The sequence below is a fragment of the Silene latifolia genome, chromosome Y (assembly GCF_048544455.1).
Source record: "Silene latifolia isolate original U9 population chromosome Y, ASM4854445v1, whole genome shotgun sequence".
NCBI lineage: Eukaryota > Viridiplantae > Streptophyta > Magnoliopsida > Caryophyllales > Caryophyllaceae > Silene > Silene latifolia.
This window is the reverse complement of record NC_133538.1, coordinates 168886634-168910984: the sequence shown is the minus strand read 5'-3', so window position 1 is coordinate 168910984 and position 24351 is coordinate 168886634. Positions and strand designations below refer to the sequence as shown.

The window sequence follows — 24351 nt, the reverse complement described above, 5'->3', positions numbered from 1 at the left end:
AAAGTGTAATCTCTTAATGTGTTGGGTAATCGTTAGTTGTGTCGGTTCGTGCTGTGAGGTTGGTATTTCAAGTAGTAGTTTGTCGAGGTCGATCTATATGGAGCGTTAGACAATTGATGATGATGACATGGGGGATGGTATTTCCGGGGAGTAGTGACCTGTGTCGAAAGAGTAGTGATGTCATTGTGTTCCCGTGTCTTGTGCTTTGAGATAGGTCAGTTGAACTTCGGGGACGAAGTTCTTTTTAAGGGGGGAAGAATGTAATACCCGCCCTTTTAGGGACCCGTTGACCAGCGTTGACTGACCTTGGGAGCGGTAATAGTCCTTAGGAGTGCGTACCAAAGTCATCATGTGCTTTGAGTTATGGGTGGTACTCGATAGAGTAGAGGCTACTCGATCGAGTAGCTTAGTTACTCGATCGAGTAGGGGCCACTCGATCGAGTAGGTGGGACACTCGATCGAGTAACGGGTTTTCAGCGAGGGTTTATAATCGTGTTTTGTTAAATCCGCAAATCATTTTCCGCCTCATTTCTTCAGATCCTTAGGTCGCCTCCTTCCCTTCCCTTCACCATATAACCTCCATGGAAGCCTTTGAAGGTCCTTCTGCCTTAGGAGTGCATAACTTGAGTCGGGTAGCGGTCCTTTGCCAGTTTTCCTCTTGTAGATACGTCGTCATCATCATCTGTGCCTTGTGTTTTTAGTTAGGGTTTGCTTGGTGGTGATAGATGGTTGTATTGTGTGTATAGGTGTTACTTGATTGCTGGGTTTTGCATGTGTGGACATGGAATGGTTGCAGTTGCTTAAAGGTAGGTTCGCCTACTCATTTTCTGTGGATGGTCTAGTGTGTCGATTGTTGTGTTGTGGTTGTTGTGTTGTAGTTGTGTTTGTGTGGCAGCGTATATGCGGTAATCGGTTGGTGTTTACAGTTTGTTGGTTGTCGTTGTATTGCAGCTGTCTATGATTGGTTGTCTCTGGTTCTCGAGGTGCGTCCTCGGCTGAGTGGAGTCACTTGCGGGAGTGGCTTCACACCCTAGTTTCGCCCTCCGTGGAACCCGCCACGGGAGGGGATGTGCACATTAATGGGACAGGGTCATTGCTCGGTTTGATGAGCGGGGATTTGGTGGGTACGGCTGCGGTCCCCCACTGGCAGGGCTGGTCCAGTGGACCGTCGGTGACGGAGGTTGATTGGAGTGGGTGTGATTGTGTGTGTGACCGATTGTGCTGTGTTGTGTTGATAGATGATGTTAGTTTTGGCATGTCTTATCTCAGTACTGACCTTGTGTGGTTGTCTTGTTGTTTTATGTGTCTGCCGTGATCCCTTATGGTGAGCAGTCAGTCTTAGCAGGGTGTTGATAGCTGGAGTTCTGGCTGGATGAGTCCTCACGAGTTTTGATAGGGATAGTGTGTAGCTCACGAGTTGTATCTTTATTTTGTTAAGTTGGTTGTAACGCTTGTAATATAACTATAAATGTTCTTTTATCTACTTTTGATGATTACTTACCTCGGGCAACCGAGATGGTAACGCCCTTATATGCAAAGGAAGGCCTAGTTAAGGCTCATCTGAATATGGGGGTGTTACATGTGGAAACGGGGGTTGATAAGGAACAATTGAATGCCGTCTTTGAGGATGACGACTTATTCAAGGAGGAATCCGTTCCCAAACCAAAAGGCAAAGCTAAGAAAGTGTCCACTCGGTTGACCTCAAGGAAAAGGAAAGTGGAGGATATGGCAAAGGAAGTTGATGATGAATCGAATAGTGCTATAATTGCTATTGAGCAACCTCTTGATGAGAACAAGTCCAAGGCACTCAATATTCTTCATGGTTATCGCTTTCCAAAGGTGATCTTTGATTGTTACAAGCATGTCATTCAAGGAAACTTTAAGTCAGGCTGTTGCTATGAACTCGAATGGTATGATTCATCCCCCGCTTTTCAGTTCTTTAAAGATGCAATTCATGCACAAATGTGGGAGAACCTTCTTAATCTCTATAGTTGAGTTTATTTAGCGGATATTGTTCAATTTTATACCACGGTCAAAGTCGATGTCCAATCGGGTAGTCTTACCACCGTGATCAATAACAAACCCTTGTTCCTAAATGTTGAGAATGTCGGAAAGTTGCTCGGTATTCCTACAACCGGGTTGTCCTCATTTCCGAAGGGTGGTTGGCCGACTATAGATGGTGTAAGTTCCTTGACCGTCACAAAGTTTCTATGTCCCAAAGCCTCATCCCCCATCACACTTAAGCCGAAAGAAATCAAAATAAACCATCGGTTCTTTTTCAATTTCATTTTTAGAACCTTGATACCATGCAATGAGAGCCGAGGTGTGTGTGGTGTGCTAGACATGTGATTGATCTTTTATCTTGCTAAACACCTTCACATTAACCTACCCGCTTTGATGTTCTTTCACATTGATCATCTTGCTAAAATTGTTGAAAAGCGTAAGGTTGATAGTACCACCGTGTTGGCCTATAGGATGTGGTTATCGGTCATTCTTGAGAAAATGGACTTTGTTGACTCAAAAAGTTTCGGTGTTGATCACATGTGTGACACTATGACCTCGGGAGTTTTATCACAAATGTACTTGAAAATTGACGGTGATAAACTTGCTCGTATTTGGTCGGGTATGAAGGCTACGGATGTTACCTCCTCCTCTATGCACTCGTCCTCTTTGACACGTCTCACCAAGGATGTAAAGCCTTGTTGGATCTCCAACATGCTCAAATGGGTGAGATTGCGGGTCTTCGTTTGGAAGTGAAGGGTTTGCGTAAGGAACTAAAGGAGGTTAAGGGTCAAAATGAAGAGCTTGTGTAGATGGTTCACGGGTTGGTAGATGAAGAAGTGGATGATTAATCTCTTGCTCAAAACCGTGCCTAACCTATATCGTGCCAAGCCTTTTGCCATAACCATGTCTAATGCCAAATAATCAAAACAAAAGCATTTATAATCTCTTTTTGCCTTGGCTTTATGTTTGTGATATTATTTGTTAATGTTGGTTATGTTGTTAGTTGTTGAATAATTTGTTTTGTATAACTCTAATCCTTATTTAAACTGTGTTCTTCCTACTTGATGATGTCAAGAGGGGGTAGTTGTTTAAAATTGCAGGTGGTGATTCAATAACTCTTAGGCTTGCGTACACCGTAATTATGTTAACTTGACGATTAAATGTTCTACTTAGGTTAATTAAAAATTTGACTAATTTTCAATGACCATGTATTTATGCATCTTATTTTGATCATGTTTTGACTTGTTAACCTTGACCATGGATTAAGGGGGAATGACACACTTAATTTTATTTGTCTTGCCATCATCAAAGGGGGAAATTGAAGAAACCCAATTTGATTAGTTAATGTTGATGATGCCTTAAGACAAATTAATCTCATTGTTTATTTAATTGTGTGCCTCTTAAGTTTTAACCATGTATCAAGAAGCTTCAATTATCAATTCAAGGTTATCAAGAAAGTCATTATGAAGATCAAAGATGAAGATTGTCAATTGTGTTTAAGTCATGTGTTGTAAGGAGATCTTTAACTCGAATTTACGTTTAGGTGCAAAAACAACAGTTCAGTCAACTATTACTTCTGACTCATTCTTCAAAGAATTATTTCGAAAATATTTGAGCTATTGTTAAAATGTTTTCAATGTTCACAAATAGTTTTCTGAAAATGTTTTGATATCTTTGAAGAAAATAGAGCTTTCAATGTCTTGCTAAAGAGTTTGCTTGCACAATAAGACACTTTCTATAAATGGGTTGTTTGCTTTTTACATTTATGGAGATGTTTATGGTTCCCATAAACACAACCATTTATGCTTGTTTCTTGATGAAAAACTCAACCCATATTTGTCTGTGTACAATCTGATTTCTTGCATTCTTAGGCACCGATTTCTTGAGGAAGAATACTCGGCTGCTTGATGAAGAATTCGGTTGACTTGTGCATGTTGCCCAACCAAACTATTTACAATATTTTTAATCACTTGTGCTTATGAGTGTAAGTTAATGTGTAAAGTATACTACACTTGGACATTATAAATACCTTGCATAATTCATTTTTATAAGTGTGCAACAAATGAGTTTTAAAATGAAAAAGACTTATGCTTTATCGAGTAAATTAACTTTGCAAAATCATTTATCACTTAACAATATATATTGAGTTACATTTTGCAAGTATTTTTCTTCTCTTTGAGTCTTTTAATAAGTTTGTTGTGTTGCACCTAGTCGTTTAATCGAGTTCGAGGATCCCGTATTTTGTACTTAAACTTTATCTCCTCCGTTCAATTAAGTGAACAACATTGAGATAAGTGGAGTCTTGTAACAACCGGGTAAAACCAAACCAAAGTCTTAGGATAGAGTTATCCTTAAGCATGAAGTCTTAGAAGCGGAGTAGCTTTTGAGCACGAAGTCTTTCGGCGGAGTAGCCCAAAGCAAAAGCTTTATTGCGAAGTAGCTTTAAGCACAGAATCTTTCGGCAGAGTAGCCTAAAGCAAAAGTCTTGGAAGCGGAATAGCTTTTAAACATTAGCAACCGGAGTAGGTTGGGGAGTTGTTTTATTATTCGGGGTGGTCTTAGTTTGTATGAGTTTACTTCTAAGACGTTTAATAAAATAGCGTTGGACGTAGGTCGCGGAGTAGTGACCGAACCAGTTTTAAAAACATCGTTTGTCGTGTCTATTTCGTTTTATTTCCACTGCCACTCTAAACTCATGTTTATATCTTCAGAATCAACAGTTGAGTAAACTGTAACTTCTGCTTGGTGAATCGTTGTTGATTAATTCTAACTCTCTAGTTCTAAGTATCAACTTCTCCTTTCATCTAAGCATTGTTTAAAGTGTTTAAGAGTTTTAAAAGAAGCTTTCATTAAGCTTAAATTTTTAAATAGACACTTAATTCACCCCCTACCCCTCTTAGGTGTTCTCGCTCGTGACTCATCATCTTTTTGATTGAGCCATCAACAAATCCGAATTTTCGACGAGATTTGAGCGACATCTTCATCGAGTTTCTCCAATCATCGTAATTATCGCATCGTAAAACGACGTTAGAAATCTTGGCACTGGGAACATCGTGAGAGACGACATAGTAAGGGTTCGAAAAATCGAGCTTCGGTGGCTTGAGGGGTTGTTCGTCGCCAGACATGGAGGCGTGTTGGATGATTTTCGTTTTGGCTGTTTTAGGTTAAAATTAGGGTTTTTTTGTGAAAGATCCCTGATACCATGTTAAGATATTAGGAGAACGTTCTATTTATTATCATGTTAGCCAATCGCTTATATAGTTACATAGGTGGGCTTCTATGGGCCAATGCGGAATACAATATCATAATCCTAACATATTAAAATGAGATCGTTTCTAAGAGATTGTGTTTGTATGAGTATGATCCTCAAACTATTTTGTTAGTTAGAAGTGTATGACATTATACTAAAACTAGTTTAAAACCCGTGCAGTTGCACGGGTATATATAAGAACATTTTTAAATTCTGGTCACAAGTTATTTTTAATAAATTTTGAATAATAAGTAGTACCCCTCCATTCACTACTACACATACCTTGCATTGGTGACGCTTTTTCAGGCGTTTTTCGACGCTTTAAAGCGTCAGTTTTTTTTTATCGATGCTTTATAAAAGCGTCAATTTTTGGGCCGTCGGTATTTTTTGACGCTTTTTTAGTCAATAGTTATGATGCTTTTTAGCGTCTTCATGGACTATTGACGCTTTTAATTGTCAACAAATGTGACGCTTTTAAACGTCTTCATGGACTACTGACGCTTTTAATTGTCAACAAAATTGACGCTTTTAAGCGTCTTTGGTGGCTATTGACGTTTTTTTTTGTCAACAAATTTGACGCTTTTAAACGTCTTTATGGACTATTGACGCTTTTAATTGTCGACAAATTTGACGTTTTTAAGCGTCTTCAGCGACTATTGATGGTTTTATGTGTCACTCGATGAGACGGAATTAGGCGTCAACTATTTATATATTGACACTTATTCTTGTCACGGTATAATTTCGGCTTTTTGATTTCTTTTATTATACGTAGAGATTAATTAAATACACCTATAAATAATATAGTACTACTAGCTATCATTACTAAATCATAAAAAAACATAATGCAATATACTCCGTATATAATTAATAACGTACCCATGTACTTTTATAAATAATCATACGTTTGATACATATACCGTCTCCGTCACAACTACTATAGCTAGCTAGCATTGACAATTTAACTAATATAAACTAGGACGTAATTTATAGTACAACAAAATCAAAAATATCAAAAGGGATCCGGAAGATAGTAGAAGTCCAAAAAATCGTAAAAAATTCTACGTAACTAGCTAGACAAGGACACACTGAGTATAGTTTGAATGTGGTAGGGGCTTCAATCATGTAGGCGCAATGTCAAAGAGACTTAAATCAACATATGAAGGGGCATCTTCAATCAACATTTGAAGGGGCATCATCACCATCTGATGAATCTGAAACCTATAACGGGCAAAGAAAATATAATTTATATGAATATATTTGATTAGTACATATACACTTCACAAAAATGTTTCAAAATTGTGCTGAATAGAATTACCCATCGAACGGTAAGAAGAGAGAAAATTAGCGAGAGGATGAGACTACTAAACAATATTTAGATTCAGCTCAATAAAGCACAAAAACAATCACAATCTCGGAAAATTATAGAGCAAGAAAAACTTGATTACAGGACAATTAACTAAATATAGTTAGAACTCCCAATAATAGAAATAAGTTAGAGTGGCAGCACAAACTCCAGCCAATTACAACACAAACAGCACCTACGAGGCACAAGCAAACTGCGAAACTCAATGGAGAAGAAACATGACCTACTCACAGCATTTATTTGGGTCAGGAATGAGTAGCGAGGAGGGTGAATTCCACATATTAAGCGGCATTTACACTAAAAGGCTAAATGTGCATAGTGAAAATTAACATCATGAAACTTTCCATTCTGATAACATCGGAAGACTATTACAAAGTAATTTCTTCCTAGGTGTTGGGAATTTTCTACCTTGTATCATCACTATGCATTATAAAACATTCTAGTCAGATAATAGATGGCGAGTTAAAAAATATACACTAGTTGATTTTTATAAAATTTCCGAATATATTTTAGTTAAAACTTGACGGTAGAGAGGTCTGTTATAAGACTTTCTCAAGGCAGACTCATTCCTGGAAGAACATAAAACTTAGTGGGGAGGTTGTATGTCTGATGATTCTATCCCAACTTGAGCGTTATATAATTCGGCTGCTTGAACAATTCTTTTGCGTAAACTGTTGGGAATAAGGAAGAAAAACCAGTCTTCTTGACTTATAAAAAGTCTTTCACTTGTTGCCCACGATTACATAAAATATTTAAAAAATTTTGATGAAATGAAAGTGAGATACTAACTGAAAGGCAAGTAGATCAGTAGCATTGTGCAGTTACTGTCAGCCGTATGCAGACCGACACAAACCTTCATGTTCGAACACTGGAATAGTGGGATGTATTGTTATGCAAGTATACTACCAGAAGTCAAGAACCCAATGCAACTGCTGCAACTGAAAATCCAATCCAACTGCCCAGTTTTAGTCACAATATATTGTAGGAGGGGAAAAGCACCGGCATTCTACCCTAAGTCACTGATTCAGGGGAAAAGCACCTTCTAAATTGCATTATGACCAAGCTATCAACAAAAGAAGCAAAATTACACATGAATGCAGATTCAACGAGGGATTCACCAAGCCCAATTCAATGAGGGATTCATCAACACCAAAATACGTCGGGAATGAGTAGCGAGTAGGGTGAATTCCACATATTAAGCGGCATTCACACTAATAAACAAAGCAAGGCTCTCGGCCATGGCAAAAAAAAATATAAGGAGAAGTAAAAAAAATTACGCATACCTGTGTACTGCCCATGTTCATGTTCAAGACTGATTTTGCCATGTCTATAACTTCAATCGTAATTGCAAACAACCATCTATGTAGTTGGAATGGTCGTTTGGCAATTTAATCCAACTTGTATCCATGTCTACAAAAATAAAAAAAATACACATCCATATTGATTAGACGTGTATAATATAGTGTCCTATTGTAGAAAAAAAAATTACTAACGTCCCTAGATATAAATAGTAGGATTTTTCTTTCTAACATACACTACTACTAAAAAAAAAAGAATAAGTAACACCTAATAGAGAACGGTTAAGTTAAATAACCGTTCCCTTGCAGTAAAGAGAATGCTTGTCTTAAATAAGCGTTATGTAATAAAAGAATAGAGAGCACTCCTTATATTAACCGTTATCTAAACTCATCCTTCAAAAAATAAAATAATAGTAAAAAAAAAAAAAAAAGTAAACCAAGTAATCCAATCTCCCCAACCGCCTCCTCTAACCCACTATAAGTTAACAAAACACAGACCTGAATTCATGCTCTAGGAAATAAAAAAGGAGACACAAACGTGAGAGAAGTCAAGAACCCAAGACGAAGACGAAGCATATTACAGAATGTATATTACAGAATAGAGACAAGAGAGTAAGTCCAAGACTCTAGGCTCTAATTAAAAATAGCAAGTGTTCAAATTAACTCAGCCAGAAAACCAGCAAAATTAACCCCGTTACTAATATAAATAATCCTTGCTTAAGAAACCAACATCATACAGGAAAATAGCAATAGATGACACAAATAAACAAGAATGAGTGACATTGATCACAAAAAATAAAAAACCTACTTTGACAAAGTGAGAATTATTTGATTTATTGTTACCTGATATCCCAAAATTGATTTAGAAATTTTGAAACGAAACCAACAATTTAAGTTAGCAGAAATATCCACAGCATCCACAGCAGCCCTGTGATTCAAAATGGAAAAACTTTATCACTTTATCAATGACAAGATTGAATATTTTCAGAATGTAAATTAAGGTCTATAATCTTTCATCCAGTTTTTGCATTAGAATTCCTTAAAATTAAGACAAAGTTTAAATCTGAAAAACAACAACAATAACAAGTACAAATAACTCAGAAACATTCAACCTATTCCAAAACTCTAGCCATTTAAAATTAAAAAATTCTTTCTTCAAACACACGCACGTCTTACACCCAAAACCAAGTCCATGTAAGAAGTCTGATTATTAAAGATGCAGAAAGATATTGTTTATACTTTTCGCCTCTGCTACTCATTTACTCAACATAAACCAGAAACTTAATTACCGCATTAAATTCTTGACATAATAATGGTACTCCAAATTCTAGGGCCTAAGAGCAATGTGCAAGACCATTTCATTTATTTGTACTGAGCTTTCAATTAGAGGGCAAGAGCATGATGCTATGCGTAGATGCAATATTCTTTCGGTTACACTAATGCTTCAAAAGCTATCATTATATTCTGGAATAAAATGGAGAAAACTTTGTCCTGATTGCTTATGAAGTAAATCATGTAACCAGCTTTTTTAAAAAAAAAGGAATTGAAATGCTAATTGTAGAATATTATTCGTTACGGTATACTTTACGTCATCTCTACAATCAAAAAATCAACTAGAGCTGCTACTAATGTCAAAAATATCCCATCACTCAATCAGCCACCACCATCTTCATGAATATATAGACAACAAACAAGAAAGACTGACCTTGATCACAAACAAAAAAAAATCAACTAAGAGAGAATTATTTGATTTATTGTTATCTGATATCTCAAAATTAATGATTCGGAAACTTTGATACGAAATCAACAATTTCAGTTAGCAGCAATAGTGCCAAAGTAGCCCTGCCATTCAAAATGGAAAAACACTGACCAAATTGTTAGACGAAAAAAATGATAACTAAACAAAATTAATAATAAATGTGGGATTGAATTAGAGGGAAGGTACGACGTTGCTAAAAATTCAGTTATGGTTTAATTTTTGGTATGTCAGAGATGTTCCAGCAAAAATTGTAGCAAATTGTTTGTATGGAGCAAATAGGTCGATAATAAACGTGTGTACCACAACGACTACCCCGTCACTTACACCTCTGATCCATAGATCCAAAGTAAGACTCCATTGGCAATAGGCTTGTTTCCAATGATCAAATGGAGTGGAACAAGATTGACAATCAGTATAGTTGACAAGATCTTCCCTCATGCTCCAATCTAAATTAAAAATAAGTAAAAGACGTAAAAAAACTCAAAAAAGGGTTATTTTATGGAAATAATCCAAACTATTCCTCCCCTTCTTATATTAATCCATATTAACGTTTAACTCTCACAATAATCCCAAATATATAGGTATCCTCTTCTTAAAATAAACTAAGTAACCGAATACCTACTACTCAGGATTTTTTTTTCTTTTTTTTATACTCATATAATCACTTCCACCATTATTCCATTAGTTCCTAAAATCACCCACTTTAATTCACAACACCAAATTCTTCTCTCCATTAATACCACCAAATAAACCACCACAAAAAACCTCTAACCTCCACCAATCCCACCACCAAGCTCTTCCCGTCAACTCCAACAAGCCAATAGCTAAAACCAACTCTCACCCTTTCCGTTCATTCTTACACTCTTTTTCACAGTAGTAGACAAATAAGAATAGAAAGAGATGGCAAGTTCACAAGAACATCTTCACTGTACTGTGTGATTTACAAAAAAAAAAAAAAAAAAAAAATGATGTTTGGAGGCTTAGAGCATTAGTCTAAATAGTGCTCCCCAAAATTTTTATTCAACCCATCTTGTGAATTGTAACTTTGATGTTAAGGCTTATGGTGCAGTAAATATTCCATTTTTTTTTTTGAGAATTTCTGTCAATATGTCATCTTGTACTTTGGAGATACTACTTTCTACATGTGTTTTTAATCTTGAGGATCGTTCGCAGGAACTAGAATTTTAGAAATTTACACTGAACGTACAAAGTAGATGGCACTTTTGCAAGAAGGTAGTAAATTGTAGACATTAGGTTCACCCTGCCTACAGTCACCATGCTCACAAGCACAAAGTCCACATAATAATCACCCATCTCAAAAGAAACCACAAATTAAGCAACTCAACAAACTAAAAACAAAACATAATAGCTCTACAAAATATCCCAAATCAGTCCAGCACCATATTACCCAAGCAAAAACCATAAATGCTTCCATGAACAGAGAAAAAGCATTCCTAAAATCAAAAACATCTCCAAACACCTTAAACAATTATACACACAAAATGAGAAAGCCCCAAAAGCATTCGAAATGTAGTACTCGAAATCAGTTAAATTAGAATCAAAATTAAACAAAGAAGGAAATTGAATTCATCCACCGCCACCACGAGTTCATAGTTTTGTATGTAAATCAGGTCGCAAACAAAAATAAAAGCTCGCTTCAAATAAGAAAATAGACGATCAAATCCCAAACATATGAATAAAAATCACAACTTTGTGACTTACGAGTAATTGGAATTATCAAACAATAACTTAATCGTCTTTGCTGATGATCGAAATTATGAAGCACGCCCATAATTCGATTAAATCAATTAAGATTACCATCAATAACATACAAGAAATTGAAAATGAATGAGAAGTAGAACCGTACCTGAATATGTAATAGGCAGATGATTGTATATTTGTGACCGATTTGGAAAATTAGAAGTGATCGGCGGATTGAATCGTTGATTTTGCTGATGATCGATTGAAGAAGTTTAAAGGTTAGGGTTTTTTATTCTTAAGAGAATGACATAGATTAAAGTAGTGCGCTGCGCTGATCTCAATAGGGGATAATAGACTAATAATGGGTATAAGCGGGATTATTGAGTAAATTTTAGGAAAATTGCGCCTTTTTACATAGTATATGGCGGTTTTCCAAATAAAAAAATTAGAGGGTTATTTTATGAGGTTGACGCTTTATAAAAGCATCAATATGAAAGTGTCATCAATGTAAGGGATTTGTAGTAGTGATTCTACATTTGTTGTTCATTCCAAATTGTATCTTCTCTTCCGTATCTCAGTTCATCATGGCATAAAAGTATATAATGAGATTAATCGCCAAAGAGTAGCTTCACGTGAATATGAAAATAAGGGAAAGACAAAATTGCGACTAATGGCAAAATTTCGTTTCGAAAACTCTTCATGGTTTAGAACCACATAATGATCAAATTTCATTTCTAAAAAACCTGTTTTGAAGAGCAGCTCCAAGTGAAAGACAAAATTGCGACCTAGTATGTTGATAATTTTGATCTACCTCACCTTAGTTGCTTATTTTTGTCCAACTCACTCTTCTTTTAATTGATGATAAAATGAACATCTATTACTTCATTTAAGAGAGAATGTTTCCCGAGCACAACCACTCTAAATAAGTTGTTATCGTGTCGAATTTATACCAATAATTTTAATTAAATAGTTAATTCATGTCGAATTTGTGTAAAAGACCTCAAAAATAAACTAATATCGTTGGGTTTATACCAGTCATGTAGATGCCAAGATAGTACTATAAGACTCTTGACTAATCTGCCGGAAAAAAAAAGGACTCTTTGACTATAACATATGTAGCTCGCTTGACAACCAACTTCAAGTCAAATCCTTTGGCATTTGTTTTGATGATATAAGTTGGCAACCATTGTTGAAGAAACTGCTTCCAAATAAGTATTCGGTGATAAAAGTCTATCAAGGCCACAGAAAACGACTCTCTTCACAACATTTTCTAGTCATAGCATACACCATAATTATAATTTGTCCAAACCCATGCACCAAGAGATTCCGTCTAGGAGTACCGACTCTACTCAGCATGTATACATTACTAACACACTTGAGTACTTGACATGAGCTTCACATCCAGATAGAAAGTTGTAGTATGCATCAAGTAGCTCCAACACTTTATCGCAATATTCTCATGTTAGTCAAGTTCTTGTATCTCCACTAACATAAACACAGCATACGTGAGAAATTAAGGATTCGTATTAATAAGAAGTCACAATTTTATTTTTTTCAAAAATGAGGCAAACTAAGAATTTTAATTGTCATTTATTTGTGTAAATGAACCCTTAATAGTGAAATAAAATTAGGAAAACACTCCCAGCCTTGTCATTTTATCATAATAATCAAATTCAGGTATCAAAGATACTTTTTGAGTGTAAATTTCCAACACACCTCTAATTCATTTTATTCCTTTTAAGTAGCTAATTATCATATTTATTTCCTCTATCGGCTTCATCCAATTAATACCCAAACTACAAAGTTAAATATACTTCTCTTAAGTCATAAAAGATTAAATTATGACTTGATATCAGCGTAAGTATTAGGCTTACCTAAACGTCCCAATGATTACATTTTTAAGAGAAGCATATTGAAAAAAAGCATGTTGAACCAAATGGGTTTGGTGTGATGGTTGCTCACCTCATCTTTAACCATATGAGGTCAGTGGTTCGATCCTTGCTCGTGGAAATGGAACAAACTCTTTGGCCAGCCGTTATCCTCTTCGTGAGAGTTCTCGCGCACCAAAAAAAGAGCAAGCATATTGAATGTATTCATGTAGCGCAAGCATTCACAATATGATAATACATGAAATTAAAATGTTTAGGAGAACATAAGAGAAGGGAGTGGGACATAACATGCTAAACTATTTCAAAGAGATATGGAACGGCTATTTTAGAATTTTATTTTTATCTTAAAAAAAAAGAATATTTGATACTTTGTATTCATACTAATGTTTACATGTTGTGATAAGAGGTGGGGAAAACAAATACTCCACTTCAATAACTGACCAAGATCAAGCAAGGTAATATAGCTTATATAATCAGGCATAAAGGTATATAATTAACCCCTTAATTCAACAACCCTTCATCTCCTTTCTTAGATTTCCTTACATGAAATTATCCATATTTACTGAAAAAATATTATACCCATATCAAAATCTCTGATACAATAGGTGCATAAGAAAAGGCAAAGTAATACTGTGTACTACGTATGACTCTATTGCAAGTTCTAAACCCTCTAATACTACTACTACTTTTGCAGACCCAATGTACAGAAAAATTAAGAGTCTTTACAGAATGTGCAAAAAAATTCAATCAAGTGTCATCATAGCATTGAAACTTTTCAGATAAGTTAGCACTACAGTTCTAATATTATTGCATTCTAAAGAATTTCTCAATCAAGATTACTAAACAGGAATCATAATTGAAATTTCAAATACAATCTAACACTCTCTATTAATACAAAAATAAAAATCTCAAATGATTAAGGCTTATTAAAAAAACTACAGTAAATCATAAAATAACTTGATCAAGTGTATATTCCTTATTTCTTCCATTCAATTGAAAAGAAACTATGTAAAATATGGAGAAATAGCTGTTCAACTACGGTCCTCAATAATTTTCCAAAAACATATGGGAGAATAGGAATAATCCACTAATCCATCAAAGTAAAAATCTAAAGATCAATAACTTAAAAGCGAGTTCGGAAAAAATACCTAAAAAATAGTAACTTTCATTCCAAGAGCAGAGAGTCTATTGAACCTAAGAGGAGCATTAGGGTTAGTGTGCCAAAAGAAATTGTTTAATTAATAGGTGCTAAAGACGATAGAGGAGTAGAAATGAAAGAGTCCGTAATTGATAATTTGATATGAGTAAGGTAGACGGTTATATTTGTGATTTGAGTATGCATGACCAAAATGACGGCAAGAAAAATGGTTTTAGGTTTTCTTTAAAGATAGAGTAAAAGAAGTATTTTTGGTTGAGCGGGAAAGTTAATATTAGGTGGTTCTTGTTTTATTATTTTATATAGATGAGATCGTCTCTAACAAAATATCAGTTTTTAAGTATGAGTATGATCCACAAGGTATTTTGTTAGTTAAAGGGAATGATAAAAATAGCAGAAAAGGAAAATAAAGAGACAAATAAGTTTTTCTTCCATTTCTTAATGCTGATGTTAAGGAAGATGATTATTAAAAGTACGGTTATCTGATATTTATCATTCTTGGCCTTTCATCTGGCAGATGAAAAGAGAATGCTTCCACATTTTCTGCCTTGTGTTTCTAAAACTAACTTGGGTCTGATTTACTGTCCCTCTAAGAACATCTAGCAATTCATTAATGTAACTCTTGAGTACTAACATATTAACCCAAGGATATAAAAATTTTCATCGGTTACTACTCCGAACATGGCATTGGATGGCGTGCCACGAAAGAGAGGAGCAGACAAAAATGTGGAACTTTTTTTTCATTGTAATGATAACTGTTTGCTTCGTGTTATGACTTATGACAATGAGTGGTTTGCTAGTTCTTCTTCATGTTGATTCATGTTGCAAATTGTGGTTACCTCTATTGATGTGCTTGCTGAGTTTCGGTGGTCAAACGATTTCAATATCGACTATTAATTTTCCAAAATATATGTACAATTCGAATGTGAAATTTGTCTGAGTTTGGTTTATCAAAACACCTATATTCATGTCAACAACTTTAAGATATTTGTAGTGTGTGTACATTGTGACAAAATGATGGTCGGAGTTGGTATCATCGGATCGCCAAATCCAATGGAAATGGGACTAAATGACTAATACATTTTAGTCGTTACTTGTTTAAATTATGTTTTGTTGTTGTTGTTACCTGTTTGAATTATGTTTAAGTTATTTCCTAAGTTAATTATGTTTAAATTGTAATTACATGTTTGATACAGCTGACAACCCAACAGGGTGGAATGACTCGTCAGGATTAGGAAGGATACATGACCATGAAGAGGACCATTTACACCATAGCAAAAAACTATCTATTCTTGCTAGAGTGAAGGATAGCGCCAAAAAATGGCGACATTTTATTGCGAGAAAGAGACATGGACGTGATGCCAATCACACACCTTCATGGGGCGTTGCCTTGGAAGATTATGAAGTTGATGACGATACTGAACCTCATGGAAATCCAAGTAATTTAACTTCGTCATTATTGCTTTCAGTGGCTTTTCCTGTTAATCTGAACTCTTCGCTTAAGGAGAAATCCCAAGTCTAAGAAATGTTGCTGCGAATCTCTTGTATGTTTGTGGATAGGCTTCAAATTGCTTATGACGTAACTTTAACTCCATCTCTAGCTTGTCGGATGCATCTTCTTTCTGCGTGTCTCATGTATGTTTGTGGATAGGTTTCAAATTGCTTATGACGTAACTTTAACTCCATCTATAGCTTGTCGGATGCATCATGTCCATGATGCAAGGATCTCACAGACTCACATAAGATGATATTTGTAAGAGTCCTGTAGAAACACGGATCATTCTTTGAAAGCTTGAATTTAAAGTTGAATGTTCGAGTTTAATTTTCTGCAGCCTCTCGTCTGGCTCCTAATTCTTCATGCTGAAGTTTTGTAGGATAAATTATTCTATCAAGATTTTGAGTCATTTGGGAAGGGTATATGTGTTTTCATCTCAGGGGTAAAGTACATTAGACTTCTTATCTTGCCATATATAGGAGCTTTTTAGGCATTATTGGGGTAATGTTGTTGTACAGAACATGTCTGTCTATTTTTTTGTTCGCTTGAGACTGTTTGGGAAATGTTCTAGGCATGTAACACAGACAAACTTAATGGAAGTGCACTTTAATATTTCAGTGCATCAACCGCACCATGCAGGCAAGAGTTCCAAAGACAATGAAAGGCATAATCCAGTATCTAACCCAATAATGTTCCATGATAAGCATAACACCAGCAACATTACCAACCTTCATCCTGGTAACCTAGACCCGATTTCTCCAAGAAGGAAAACCAACGTTGGGCGTCCTCTGGTTAAAAGCCACTGCAACCATGAAGCAGGGACTTCTTCCATCTCTAAATTGACAGTAGATGAGACTCGTCAAGTCAAAAGCTTTCGCAATCTTGATAGAGAAAAAGTTCCTAGTCCAAGTCCAAGTGAAATCATATCAGAAGCTCTGATCATGAAAAAGAGTGATGATAAGCAGAAAGATAAGCTTCTGTTTTCTGAAATGACAGTGGAACCTGTATTACTTGGACCCAAAATTTCTGGGGACAAAGTGGGGCATTCTAGCGACAGTAAGACTGCAGTTGACAACAAGGAGAGAGATAGTTCACCTCATAGTTTAAGGAAGGCTGATCAGGAGACGGAAAAGCCAGCTCACAGTCCCAAGAAGACACCTTTAACTGAGGGCGGCCAGACTAACGAGGTTCGTAATATTCGAACTTGTAATACGAATACGGTCAAAATAGATCATAATTCGATAAAATTATAACCAAACACCATAATTCGATGTATCCGCGAATTGACTTGCGATTCGTTATGCAATTAAGCGAATCTGGGTAACCCAGTTTCATGGCAACCATGGAAGAATTAGAGCAGAAATCTCCAACAAAAGGGACAGAAAGTCTCTTATAAGACGGTCTTACTATAAGTTAGGTTGAGATCATTTCAGTGTAAGAGTCTCTAAGAAGTCGTGAGATGGTCACTGACTCACTGGTGGTATATATGGGTCACTTCAAACTTTGAGTAAAGTCGTCTTACAATACTTTATTGTATAACCGTCTTACAAAGAATTTGTGAAAAAATGAAGGCAATAAGTGAAGAAATGTCACAAGCTACTTCCAAGATCCAAGGATTGTCCATATCAAGTCCTAAAAGCAATGGGGAGGCATGGAAATGGGACAAAGGGGTTTCAATGACAGAGTACCTTAAATGCAAGCTGGAACCTGGGGAAGATGAGAGGGCGCTATCTCAAGTCATTTCCGAGGTGATTAGTCCAAGGAGGAGTCCAACTGAAAAGGGTGTTGTCCAGAAAATGAAAACTGCTGTGACTCTGTTGCTTCATAGTAAGGAGCCGTCTACCTCTTCGTCATTGAAGACTTCTGATTCTTCCTCGAACATTCCACTTTCCATCAATGCTCATGAAGGTATCAATTTTCCCTTGGTTTCCCTCATACTGACTAATCAGACAGTCGGTAGCTTTTACCAGTTCATGCTGCTAATATTAAATTTATGAAATAGTGTGGGAGATACTTGTGATAACCTATGTTACTCCGGCTCTTCTTATTCCCTCGCATACATGTATTCGACGCTCAAAACTCGTCTTTATGAAATAGTGTGGGAGATAACTGTGACAACCTACGTTACTCCAGCTCTTCTTATTCCCTCGCGTATCCGTGTCCGACACTCAAAACTCGTCATGGATATAACTCTAGGACATTGTTATCATCTATGTCCAAGTGAGGGACTTGACGATTTTTATGAACATATGTTGTAACGGAGGTGTCCCGTTACCCAAACAGTTAATTGATAAGGCGATAAGAACAATAAATAACGAATGTAAATAAAGTTGACACAAATATTTACGTGGTTCACCAGTAAAATAACTGGCTACGTCCACCCTGCGAGGAGATCAAATTTCACTATAGTGGAGAAAATAGTACCCTCAATATGAGCCAAAAGTATACCCTATTCTACCAACAAATATAGTAGTCTCAAAGGAACAAAAGAGACTACCCCAATAAGACAAAGGACAAATAATCTTGAGGCCTACCAAGATCTGAACAAACTCCTCTGATCTTCAAAGACAGATGAACACCAATAATAGAGCGCGGAACAAATTGAGTTTTCTTTTTCAGAAGGAACCTCACAAATCGACCCTCCTTATTGTGCTCTCAAATCTCTCTCTTAATTAACCTAGAACAAAACTTGGGTCTTTATATATTTATTTCACCCAAGATAAAATATCTAGACTAATTAAGAATAAACTATAGGAAATTAAATAATTAATTTCCTAAAACCGATATATACCCATAAGACTTGAACCACCTAACAAACAAAGGCATGAGACTTTACAAAGAAGTCAACTTGACAAACTAATTATGGAAAAGTCAAATCTAGCCATTATGTTCCTAAACCAATGTCATGCGTAACAACATTAATAGGTCCCAAAACCTCAGTACCTAAACACAGGAAGATACGCGACTTGCATAGGAAAACTCACGACCCACTTTCCACTCGGAAAAATCCCCTTTGTCTTTGTTTTATCCGTCTTCGACACAAATTCAAGGCATTAATTCCTAACAAATCTCCACCTTGACTTGAATTACCCAAAAAACGAACCAAATCCAAACCAGCTTTAACAGAGTCGATTCTCAAGTCACTACCTGTCCCAATAGTCTCCACTAACTTGAACACAACCCACAAAATGGACAAGCGAACTAAGTGTGCAACAAATGTGACCAATATACGAAGTACCCAATGTAGCAAGCTGAAACTACCAATTGTACTAAGTACCCAACATATCTTCATACCAATAGGAAGGCCAAATGTAGCAAACTCCGAAGAGGACAAAAGCTACCAAACGCCAACAGAAATATATGAGATACCCAAATGTCACTATGATGGAACGGTGTACCAAAACAACACATACAAGATCTCCAAGACAAAATCTCCTCCAAATTACATGGCCAAATGTACCGTCGTACCAAGCTGTCCCAAAAAGAACACAAATGCCACGAACAAAACAAAAGTCTCACTTGAGTATACTAGGTGTCATGACCACCACAAAAATGCCTACACCAAGGCAACAAAACTCAAGTCGAAACCAAACAAAAGCAAACATTCTAAGTGAGCACAAATTTACCTCCATCAAAGGTACAGATTGTTAGACTAGCAAGTCCAACCCAAAAGCTCCAAAGAATAAACTCCCGTCGAAGTTTCAAAATGACCCCTTACGAGGTCCCAAACGGCTCTCTTTCAAGAGCCACAAATAGCTCCACCTGGAGCCCCAAACCGCCCTACCTCTTGGAGCGTAGACCGCCTCATTGAGGCGAAGAGACAAAAGTAGATAACTTGTCTTGAGAGCCTTGTAACTTGACCTGTACTGGAATAGACTCCACCTTACTGTCAACACTACCATTCTCACTAAAGCTATCCAAACCCGAATTATCCAGAATATCACCAAGTGACCCAAACTGGATGTGCTTCAAAGTATCGTTCACATATCCAAGTTGCATATGCCCCAACTTAGACTCGAGAGAGACAGAAGAACGATTACCTGATGCTCTAACAGTCAGCACAGTGCCTTGAAGAACATAAACAGTTCCTTCCTTAACACCCCTCCAAGCAACAGAAGAACCCTTACCAACGCACAACGATCCACCATCACCTTGAAAACTGTAGCCCTTATCAACTAACATCCCAAGTGATACAAGATTTCTCTTCAAACGTGGAACATGCCTAACACCTTCTAGGAAGACAACAACACCATCACATGTCCTAACCCGAATAGTCCCAACTCCAAGCACCTCAGCAACAATGACCTCATGTGAAGCTTCATAAGAAGTAAACCATTCCCTAAAAGGACACATATGATAAACGCATCCCGTATCCAAAATCCAACTATCCAAAGAACGTGGAACAACATCAACAACGAGAGCATAATCTTCCTCAGAATCGTATTTGGCAACCTTTTGTGCAACAGCAGAAACACCAGCTTCCTTCAACTTAAGACACTGATTTCCAATGACCTGGTTCCTTGCAGTAATTGCTGACATTTTGACGAGGACCCTTAGACTTGGCTTTCCCCTTACTAGAACCCTCCGAATTAACAACAAGCCCTACAGGACTACTGTCTACAACACCACCTGACGTTACTCGGCGCAAATCCCTAGTGTGAAGCGCTGACCTCACTTCCTCTAGAGTCAAAGAATCTTTACCAACAACAAACGACTCCACAAAAGTCTCAAACGAATTTGGTAAAGAAACTAACAAAATTAAGGCAGCATCCTCATCATCTACCTTAACATCTAAATTACGAAGATCAAGTAAAATAGAGTTAAGACGGTCTAGATGGTCCTTGAGAGACGTACCTTCTTGCATACGAAGACCAAACAAACGCTGCTTAAGAAGCAACTTGTTGGTTAGAGTCTTTGTCATATACAAAGATTCCAACTTCAACCACAAACATATAGCAGTTTTCTCATCGGCAACCTCAACCATAACATCATCAGATAAACATAACAGAATTAAAGAATGAGCCTTCTCCTCCAAGACCACCTCTGCATCTGTCTTTGCTTTCTTTTCTGCATCAGACGAACTACCTGCTGACTTTGCCTTTGAGATAACAGACCAGACGCCTTGCTGTCTAAGCAAAGCTCTCATCTTTAACTGTCACAACCCAAAACTATTTCTCCCAGTGAACTTCTCAACATTCAAAACATTCGTTCCCGACATCTTTTCACCTGAAAATCAAGAAACCCAAATAACGCCTAAAAGACAACTAACGCGGAAGCAGATCTCAAATCAGAACCTTAGCTCTGGTGCCAATTGTTGTAACGGAGGCGTCCCGTTACCCAAACAGTTAATTGATAAGGCGATAAGAACAATAAATAACGAATGTAAATAAAGTTGACACAAAGATTTACGTGGTTCACCAGTAAAATAACTGGCTGCGATCACCCTGCGAGGAGATCAAATTTCACTATAGTGGAGAAAATAAGACAAGCAGAAGAGAAGACACACGCGCTCAATATGAGCCAAAAGTATACCCTATTCTACCAACAAATATAGTAGTCTCAAAGAAACAAAATAGACTACCCAATAAGACGAAGGACAAATAATCTTGAGGTCTACCAAGATCTGAACAAACTCCTCCGATCTTCAAAGACAGATGAACACCAATAATGGAGCCCGAAACAAACTGAGTTTTCTTCTTCAGAAGGAACCTCACAAATCGACCCACTTTATTGTGCTCTCAAATCTCTCTCTTAATTAACCTAGAATAAAATTTGGGTCTTTATATATTTATTTCACCCAAGACAAAATATCTAGACCAATTAAGAAAAAACTATAGGAAATTAAATAATTAATTTCCTAAAACCAATACATATATACCCATAAGACTTGAACCACCTAACAAACAAAGGCATGAGACTTTACAAAGAAGTCAACTTGACAAACTAATTATGGAAAAGTCAAATCTAGACATTATGTTCCTAAACCAATGTCATGCGTAACAACATTAATAGGTCCCAAAACCTCAGTACCTAAACACAGGAAGATACGCGACTTGCATGGGAAAGCTCACGGCCCACTTTCCACTCGGAAAAATCTCCTTTGTCTTTGTTTTATCCGTCTTCGACACAAATTCAAGGCATTAATTCCCAACAACATAAAAATATATTTTGTTGAGATGTACTAGTGTCACCCATGACGAGTTTTGAATGCGACCAATATCACCTAATTCAGACTTGATCTTGAAATCGGTCGTCACAACCTAATTCAACTGTTTCACTATGATTGCGACCAATATTGCTCAATATCCTGCCACGCAAACTTCACAACCTTGATAAATCTGTCACATTTCAGTATCATGGCCAATATGCAAAATCATGATAGCCCCTTTTTTGGGCCTAAATCAAAGTATTTTTCGAAAATAATTAAATAATGTGCATTGAAGCACCAAAACAAGTAGACTTTTCCTATAACACTCTGGATGCTTTTATCTCATTCATGTTTCAACTTTCAATATTGTAGTTGAGGAAGAAAATCAAGGGAGGGTTCTGCAAGCTAACTGAAAGACTGGAACTTTCATTGATTTCTACTATTATGTCAGATAATCTTTGGATGTTTCAAGGCAGGAGTAGTAAAGCGCAAGTACTTTTTGATGCTGTTAGTTCTCAAATTCCTAGTAGACTAGACGGTATGGTTACTATCTTTCCCAAATGCGTTTTTACTTTGTTCATTAAGTGGTCGATTAACTCGAGTGAGTAAAAGTTTTGTCATCACTGATTATAGCCGATTGTTCAAATTGAACTTGTGTTGTTTTCGTGATCTTTTCATTACAGACGAGTAGGTATTGTAGTTAGCTCGTTTCTGTGCGAAAATACTCCCTACATGGGTTATATACTTGTAATTGTTGATTTGCCAACAACATTTTTCGCTTGTTATTTACGAAATTGTAGGTGCTTATCATAAATCATTATGTGATATTATGTACGGAATAATATTCATTTCTTCTATCGATCAACCTCGGCTTACCACTCTCACTATTACTTTCTCCATTTATGTCATTTCCATATGTTTGTTCAAAATTCCTCATATATTTCGAATATACTATCTAAATGCAATGGGTGGAGGGAGTACATGTTTATTACAAATCATTTTGTAACCAAGACTTTATTGGCTATATACTAGTAGTATTAATTTCTTCTATTTACTATAGGTAATTCTCATTTATGACGGGTATATCCGTCGCAAGCTTGCGACGGGTCAAGTATTATCCATGTGGATAGATAAGACCATTGTTGTTAAACTCCCGACCCGGATCGTAAGATCTTACTATTCTACGATCCAAAAAGTAGTGACCGATCCCGATCCTAGGCAGGATCTTAATTTTCTTGGATCTTACGATTCAACTTGGGTCAAAATTTTTTAAAGTAGAATCTTAACTCGATCCTACGATCTTATGATTATACGACTCGATCCTACATTATTAACATTTCAATTTCTTCAGTCACTAAAATTTTATATATAACTTTTAGGATAGAAATCTACATGTAAACAAAAATAATTAGTAGGCACATGCTAAGAGAATAGTGTTTTGAGATTTAATCACGAGATTTTAACATATTTTGATAACACAATTATGTATTTTAGTTAATTTTTAGGATCTTAAGATTCTACGATCCGATCCTACTGATTTGATCCTAGGAAGCCCATCAATCGAAAGTAGGATCCCGATCCTAACAACATTGGATAGGACAAAAATAGAGTGTCTAGAGAGTAGTAATCTGTTTTGTTTTACTTACCCACATGGGTAGTACTTGACCCGTCATAAACTTGTGACGGATATGTCCGTCACAAGAAAGACTTAATATTACTATATAGATGACTGCATGAAATACTGTTTATCACAAATCATTTTGTAGACTAAGGGTGAGATTATCAGTCAGACTCTCCCAAGTCTTAAGACTCTGCCACATCACCTTTCCATTAACTTTTATTATTTCTTTATTGTTCAGACCCATCTCAAACTTTATACATTATCCGTCAGACTCACCTCAAACTCTACTTTTCCACTTCACTCCTTTTTGTACAAAAAAAAAATGACACATGTGATCCACTCATTGGATAATTTCCCTTTAAAGTGGGGTCAATACTCACCCAAAGTCTTAAGTTGAATCTTTGATTTCCAAAACTCAACTTAAGACTATGTCAAGACTAGGGTAGATTATTGGTAGTCTTGAGTGAGTCTTATCTTAAGACTTACCAAAGTCTTATCTCAAGACTACCAATAATCTTACCATAACATTTGTTGTTATTCCTCTTGAAATGCAAGTGGTGCTCATGGGTTGTAGGAAATTGAATTCCAAGGATTATTATTTCCTTTTTTATTCAATCACTTTGTAGGGGAAAAAAAGAGTAAACACCCTTTCTAAAAAAAATGATGG

General features: G+C 36.4%; 1 protein-coding gene and 1 long non-coding RNA gene across 3 annotated transcripts; one reads left to right on the top strand and one right to left on the bottom strand.

Moving 5' to 3' along the window:
- Positions 1-6180: 6180 nt before the first annotated feature.
- LOC141627191 (uncharacterized) lies at positions 6181-8850 on the bottom strand. The gene is made up of 3 exons (XR_012536742.1): positions 8759-8850; positions 7901-8027; positions 6181-6472 (listed from the first exon to the last, which is right to left on the bottom strand). It is a non-coding gene; the product is annotated as an uncharacterized LOC141627191 (long non-coding RNA).
- A 6193-nt stretch (positions 8851-15043) lies between these two features.
- LOC141634040 (uncharacterized) lies at positions 15044-22925 on the top strand. Of its 2 annotated transcripts, XM_074446359.1 has the most exons (5): positions 15044-15165; positions 15617-15859; positions 16534-17102; positions 17487-17823; positions 22436-22925. In XM_074446359.1, the coding sequence occupies exons 1-5, from the start codon at positions 15102-15104 to the stop codon at positions 22474-22476; spliced, it is 1254 nt and encodes a 417-aa protein (XP_074302460.1). In that variant the 5' UTR covers positions 15044-15101; the 3' UTR covers positions 22477-22925. The 2 variants fall into 2 exon arrangements, with proteins under 2 accessions (XP_074302460.1, XP_074302461.1); XM_074446360.1 differs by lacking the exon at positions 17487-17823.
- The last annotated feature ends 1426 nt before the right edge of the window (positions 22926-24351 follow it).

Bases quoted from the DNA above. Each gene is read 5' to 3' on its own strand.
- LOC141634040 (XM_074446359.1), top strand. From the start codon at position 15,102: ATGGCATTGGATGGCGTGCCACGAAAGAGAGGAGCAGACAAAAATGTG. The intron at 15,166-15,616 runs GTAATGATAACT...TGTTTGATACAG, and splicing joins TGTGGAACTTTTTTTTCATT to CTGACAACCCAACAGGGTGG. The intron at 15,860-16,533 runs GTAATTTAACTT...TTAATATTTCAG, and splicing joins TGAACCTCATGGAAATCCAA to TGCATCAACCGCACCATGCA.